Source organism: Solanum tuberosum, unplaced genomic scaffold, assembly GCF_000226075.1.
Source record: "Solanum tuberosum cultivar DM 1-3 516 R44 unplaced genomic scaffold, SolTub_3.0 scf00704, whole genome shotgun sequence".
NCBI lineage: Eukaryota > Viridiplantae > Streptophyta > Magnoliopsida > Solanales > Solanaceae > Solanum > Solanum tuberosum.
Window position 1 is genome coordinate 115,974 of NW_006239680.1, and position 7,549 is coordinate 123,522.

Sequence of the window (7,549 nt, forward strand, 5' to 3'; positions counted from 1 at the left end):
GATAATAAAAAGACTTAATTTAGTTGCCACATTTAATACTTCAACTGGTCAATGATGGGTCATACTACATTAGACAGTCTGTCTACCTATTGATTTGAGTCACCTAATTGACACACTTTAATACTCTTCGCATTTTATATTACTGGACCCCTATTAATTTAGCATATCTTTAATTTACATATAATAATTACATATTATTTCATAATATATTTTTTATTATATTGAATTGTACCATCTCATTTTGAATGACTATAATATTTGGATAGATTGTATCATCTTTCATCGTAACATAATGTAACACATCAACAATTTGAAGGATAAATCTATGAAAAAAGTAGAGTACGAGGTAGGGCCACTATATAACGATAGGATAAATGATAAAATATGATAAGTAAATACTTATGACAAAATGAGAAAGAAAAAAAATGAGTTAATGACGTATCACGTGATCACACCAAATCAGTTGTTACACAAAACGAGATTTTTCATTGTTACCTAGTGATGGATTTAATGGTAAGATACAATAAAATTTAAGTAACAATCAAAATAAGCACTGTATTTAAAATAACAACACAATACAATGGATATATCAACCCATCCAAACAAGTAAAGAAAACTTTAATTGGAAATATATTTTATTAAATTAATTTTGTTCATAATGCTATGGAATTCTAAATATATCTACTACTTTATGTAGTTATTTAATATTAAGTATAGAGAATTTTTTTTTTTATCTTAATTTTATAAATTGAACAAGCTAAGTAAATTGAAAAAACTATTTTTAATATGACAGCTAGCCAAGTTTGAAACGGATGAAATGTATGTTTGTCTCATAATTTTTCAATTGTTTTGGAAATTATTATATATGTACTTGAGCAGAGTAGAGTACAAACTACTCAAACATATATAATATGTATAAAAAAAACTTTGCACAAGTAATTTTTCAACGAATGATGTTCGATTTAATATATTTGATATGGTTTAGCTATCATGCTAATTAGTCCGTGACTTATATGTACGCAAGGATTTGTTTTAATAAATTGACAATGTATAACAAGATATAGGATGGAAAATTATAAGTTAGGTAAATAAATTCAGCAGCCATGAGTGAAGATATTTCTAAGAAATTTCATACATCAATTTCTATTTGATTTGATTTGATTTGACGTGTCCAAATTAACCAACCAAATTATGGAAACCAATTTTCCTCCTTTAATTTCTTATCCCCCCTCCCCCCACGCAACCATCCAAGTTTGGGGAGGTATGGATAAAAGAACTTCATTCTTTTGAGAATTTGTGCTACATTTCATGCTTTGATGCTTTGGATAATCGAGATGGTTCGGGTTGAAGGTTCTTAAACACGATTTTATTTTTGAAGGTAAAAAGGCTAAAATAAAGATTCTGACTCTTGTTTTTTGAGTATTAATGTGTCGTTGTGTGATTTAAAGCTTCACATAAGTCTATAGTGTGTTTTTAGACTTGTTGGCATACTCGGGTTTGAGACCTGAGGGGTTCAGATGAATTTCAAACAATTTGAAATTATTACACAACATATCTCAATCAATACGGAGCATATTGTATTTATCAAATATCATTAGTATTTTCAATAATTAGTTATAATTTAAATTAAAGAGAATAATCTGATAAAATTTTATTATATTTTGTTTATATTGAGCTCCTCTATTATTTTTTTAATTAACTAAAATAACATTTATAACGCACCATAAATATTCACAATCTCTACTCAAAGTGGGGAGACAAAATTTTATTCCAAAAATTAAAACAATAATAGTGTGTATCACTAAACTACCCTAATGAGTAAAGAATCAAGATATAAAAGCAGATTTGTGATGAGATGCTCTAATTGTCATCAATCTAAACACAATCAAAACAAATAGACATCTAATCTCAAGAAAATATTAAAATAAGACTTAAAAAGAGACTTGAGACACTCATATCTTAATCACCATAAAAGAATGTATAATCCAACATTTAAAAATATAAAGGAAATATTGAATTGAATGTAGAAAGAAATAAAAGGGAAAAAAGTGAAAGTATTCTCCACCAATATTATCTTTATTCCTTTTTTGTCCCATATTCATAAGCAATACTAATTTATTTTAAAATACATCAAAAGTGTGGAAAGGGAAAGAGAAGGAAATATTACTTAAACTAATACTCATGATTTATCTCTACCTCAACTTTAGAAAGTAAGAAGCACATCAAGTGAGCTAGTCCTGATCAACCTCAACAAATTTTAATTTGTATATATTAATAGTATGTATACATATATAATTTTTACATCATCAAATTATTTAATCTATAATAATGTGTAAATTTTCTTTGTTACTAAGTTATCGGAATAAGCTTATTATAATAAACGATTATATTTATTGTCATAGATTATTTTGATACTATAGTGTAATATAAGTAACTATACATTGTTGAATAAGTAATTTTTTATCCTTAATTAACCAATAATCTCATATTCAAGAGTTAGAAATAAAATTGTATTTAGTCGAAAAAGGTTTTAGTACTTTTAAAGTGAAACTTTTCGATATGGATTTAGTCAAGTGTCAAAGCTGTAACTGAAACAACAGGTAGAGAATTAAGTTAAAAGTATATTTCTCCCCATTTATCTTATTTTCCTTTTTAGTTCGAAGATGTTTTTTTTTCTTTTTTTATAACTCTTTAATTTAACTTTGCAGTGACATGTTTAAGATCATACAATTAATGGATATATTAGTACATGATTCAAAAAAATTCTTTACTTATTAAACTTTTTATGTCAAATCAAAATCAGATAAATAAATTGAAACGGAAACAATATTACCTAGAATATTTATATGTGGACAAAAGCATTACTAGCCATAAGTCTTCTCACAATGAGACGACTCATTGAAGAAGTTGATGTCGTCACCCCTATGACATCATCACAACCTACGAAATAGTGCCACGTGTCAAAAAGCACCTTCCTTGTATCCTCCAAGAAAGAATCTATTAAGGTGACTCAAGAAAATAATATTAAATTTTAAAAATAAAAATAAAAAATTAAAACAATAAAATAATAATAAAGAAATGGAAGGAAGAGCATAAATAGAAACAAGACTTGAAAAGTCCATCTAATACTTTGGTATATCACATTTTTCTATCTTTTCTTTCCCTTCAACAATGGAAAATTTTCCATATAGCTCATCAAACCCTAACCCTAATTTCATCGATGCATCGGAGAATTTTGAGCTCTCAGATTATAATTATCTCTTTCTTGATGATGGATCAAATGACGATTTTTTGTCACAAAATGAAATTGTTCAAAGTGTTTCCGATAGTAGTGGATCATATTCAAATAATCCCACTCCAACAAGTCATAACATGCAAGTATTTTTAATTTACATAAGTTTTCGCCTTTTTTTTTTGTTGATATAATTTATATATGTGCTTGAAATTAATTGTTTTTATTTGTCTATGATTATAAACAGAAAATGTATGAAAGGTGTAAAGAAGGTGGATGCAAAGTCTAGGGTTGCATTTAGATTTAGATCAGAGTTGGAGGTGTTGGATGATGGATTTAAATGGAGGAAATATGGCAAAAAGATGGTCAAGAATAGTTCAAATCCAAGGTAATTATAATAGTTATATTAATTCTTGAATATTATTTCCCATTTTCTATAGTGGATCCACTTTAGATAGGAGGACGTGGAGGATGCGAATTAGAATAAAAGGTTAGTAGATAGTGGAGTGTTATCTTGCTTTTTGAGGGTTTAACAAAATAGTGTGATAATTAATCAAAAACACAAATAACAAATCACACTATTTTGTTATTCTTGCTCATTTCTTGTAAGATTTGCAATGTTTTCCTTGTTAATTGTTATGTTTTTTCCCCACTGATTTCTTACTCTTTGTATTTGGATTTGCTATATTTGAGCTTTTTCTACCTTCACAAGGTAGTGATAAGGTCTTCAATCGTACACTTTATCTTTCCACATAAACAACTTATGCGACCCCACTGAAAATTTTGTTGATGTTGTGGTATAGTGGATCAAAAGTATTTTCATGTAACTTTCACTATATTATCCGTAACATCGATCTCTATTAATTTCTCCTATTATAAGATCATAATTATTGATATTGCATGCGCAAAATGTCATAATTACATCTTATAGTTTTATTATAATCATGTCATGACTATAACTACTTAAATTAATTTAATCTAATTAAGAAGGAATCATGAAATGCATATCCTTACCATATCCATTTGTAGAAATAAAATTATATATATACATGCTAGTTGTAGAGTTTTTATAAATTAAGTGGAGAAATAGAATAGCCATCTTATCCCATACCCCAACCCCCACCATACACCACACAAAAATAAAGAAGAATAATCCAAACAGAATAACTATTAAATGTAGTGGATCACGTGATAAACATTACTCTATAGTACTTTTATATATATAGGTGCTCTTATTATAATGTAGCAGCCCTTTGGTTTTGGATACATATAATATGATACATGTGACATATATTTTTTAACCTACCTGCTACAAGTAGAGATGACAATGGATCAGAGTGGTCCGGTTTTAGGCGTATACATGTGTTAGAGTGGGTGAAAGTTCACATTAGTTGGGGATTGGACTGATGATTCTCCTTATATGGACTTGGGCAATCCTCCCCTCGTGAGCTAGCTTTTGGGGTTTAGTTAGGCCCAAATGTCATATCTTTACAGCAGGGTAGTGTGAGTTTTAGGCTATGTGAGGTTGCCGGTTGAAGTTTTTACGGATTTGCCCTGTAATATCCCCACACGACCCCGTTTGCCATCTTTAGCTATAAGATCTTCAGAAACACACAAAGTTGGCAATCTAACGTATACATGTGTTAGAGTGGGTGAAAGTTCACATTAGTTGGGGATTGGACTGATGATCTCCTTATATGGACTTGGGCAATCCTCCCCTCGTGAGCTAGCTTTTGGGGTTTAGTTAGGCCCAAATGTCATATCTTTACAGCAGGGTAGTGTGAGTTTTAGGCTATGTGAGGTTGCCGGTTGAAGTTTTTACGGATTTGCCCTGTAATATCCCCACACGACCCTGTTTGCCATCTTTAGTTATAAGATCTTCAGAAACACACAAAGTTGGCAATCTAACGTATACATAGGAGTAATAAATACTTAGATCAAATTTCAATAGAAAATCAAAGAGAAAGAGATAGGGAGTTATGGAAGAACAAAAAATCATGTAGCATGGTGGTATGTCATGTAGCATTCATCTATCAAAAAATTAGAATCAGGTGAGATTGAGTGTCCAACTTGAATAGCCCTAACATGAGAGGATATATTTGAACAATTTTTGTAACGCGGTAGTGGTGGCAATTTTTTATTGAATTGTATAACGGAGGATATATTCGATCTTTTTCGCATAGTTTAAATGGGGTAATTAACTTTGATCCTTTTCCCTTTATTCAACCTACATTCATATAATTATAGAAATATGTTGCATACTCGTCCCTATATATATAGCTCAAGGCAGACTATGAATTTATATGAACCCTGTTGAAAATTATAAATTATAAATTTTAAATTTATGTCTTTCTATAGCTTGATAGTTTACTTGACAAGCTAGGGGACTACTAGAAATCCTAAGTGTAGTAGATAAATTATTGGAAGTTCATGTGAAAAAGTATCTTTAATTATAGAACTTAGATAAAATTTTCAGATAATTCATACTTTTGCTGTAGTGACAATTATTTATAGGAAGGACAATGTCATATCACATATACACCAGCCAAACAAATATTGATGATTTAATGATATATAGGGTCATTTATGTAATGGATGAATGTGACATTTTTTTTTAATAAAGTGGTTTGGAATTGCCAAAGTTGAAAAAAAAAAAAATAGACAAGAGAGGGAATAGAAAAGCGACAAATAAGCAGAGAAGATAAGGCTGTGCTTTTTTGTTTCTGTTTATTAATTGGCAACCATTAATTAATATTAGATGGAAACTTGAACATCCAATCAATCATAATTCATATCTTGTCCAATATGAAAGGAAAATTATTTTGTTTGTGAACCTTAATTAAGACTCATTTATCTTCGCATTACGTTTTGATCGTGAACTCAATTACTATTACAAATTAATTTAAGATTATTGTAAAAACAAGTAATATTAAGTGATTTTTTTCTCCCTTTTTGTTTGAAAAATTAGCAATTAAACAAAACAATATATAGAATAATTTTTTAATGGATATAATTCATACCAAGTACTTGAATAATTAAGATTTTGGTTATCAAAGATATTTTTACTGCATTTTATTATTGGTCCTCGTGATAAAGGACACTTGTCTCACTTTTATTAGCAATATGAAATAAAAAGAATTACTAACAGTTCCTTTCATTTTCTTTGTGTTGATTGGACTAACATTTAGTTAAAGTTGCAAATTAAAAGTGCAAAAATATGTGATGAACAAGAAGTGGCACATACTCTATTTTAACTCTTCCTTCATTAGTTGAGGGTATTTCACTTTAGTTTCTAATTCGGTCGTTGAAATTATTTAATTTGACTTGTATAAAATTTGATAATATCGTCAAGAACTTATAGTTTAGCGATACTGATTGTCAATGAGAGTTCTCATGCAATAGTATAGAATTCCATCACACCTTTTTATCATCCTTTAGGTAATTATTGTTGTACCTTTTGTCAAATATTTATATTAAAAGTTGAGTTGATTATCATAAAAAATAATTAATAGAGAAATATTTATGAACGGGAATTACTACAAATGTTCAAGTGGAGGATGCAATGTGAAGAAAAGAGTAGAAAGGGACAATGAAGATTCAAGCTATGTCATTACTACTTATGAAGGGATTCACAACCATGAGAGTCCTTATGTGTTTCACTACACACAATTCCCTCCCAACAATATTGCCCTTCACAATCTTTGCCTTTAGAACCTCTTAAACGTGTCAGTAAATTTCAGTTATATATTTGTATAATGGTAGGTTCTAATAGAGCACTTTGATCATATGATAAAGTGTTTCTATTAAACATTTTCGACTTATGTTTTAAAAAAATGTGTGCACGTGTTTTCAAGTGCCCGATATATAGATAAATTAATCACATAAAATATGTCTCTTTCTTTGATTTACACATCTATATATTAGTTGGAATATGCATGAAATTTTACCGATTATTGAGGTTAATGCATATAATTAAAGAGTGTGACATATTGTGAGTGGTTAACTTATGTATGGATGACTTTTGAGAGCAGCCAGAAAAAAAGAAATTCCATAAAATTTGAATTGAAAAATGTTTAACAAGAATATTTTATCATGTGTTCAAATACTTAATCCGGGCAAAATATAACTCGAGTATTTAAATAAAATTCACTAACAAATTTAAGAAATTGTCCATTTATTCATCCAAAAGATTGTTTTATTATTGGATAGATCCAAATGTTTTTGTATTGGGCCAACTTGGTTTTGCTCAAGTTTGGTAGGGAACTAGATAAAGGATAAATATCTGCAAGGAAAAATTAAAATTAAAATTAAAATTAA

At 28.9% G+C, this 7,549-nt stretch overlaps 1 protein-coding gene across 2 annotated transcripts; it reads left to right on the top strand.

The window, feature by feature from the left end:
* Positions 1 to 3,116: 3,116 nt before the first annotated feature.
* LOC107059027 (probable WRKY transcription factor 51) lies at positions 3,117 to 7,114 on the top strand. 2 transcript variants are annotated; one of them, XM_015305397.1, is made up of 3 exons: positions 3,117 to 3,378; positions 3,480 to 3,620; positions 6,763 to 7,114. In XM_015305397.1, the coding sequence occupies exons 1-3, from the start codon at positions 3,221 to 3,223 to the stop codon at positions 6,941 to 6,943; spliced, it is 480 nt and encodes a 159-aa protein (XP_015160883.1). In that variant the 5' UTR covers positions 3,117 to 3,220; the 3' UTR covers positions 6,944 to 7,114. The 2 variants fall into 2 exon arrangements, with proteins under 2 accessions (XP_015160883.1, XP_015160882.1); XM_015305396.1 differs by having other exon boundaries at positions 3,117 to 3,374.
* Positions 7,115 to 7,549: the final 435 nt, after the last annotated feature.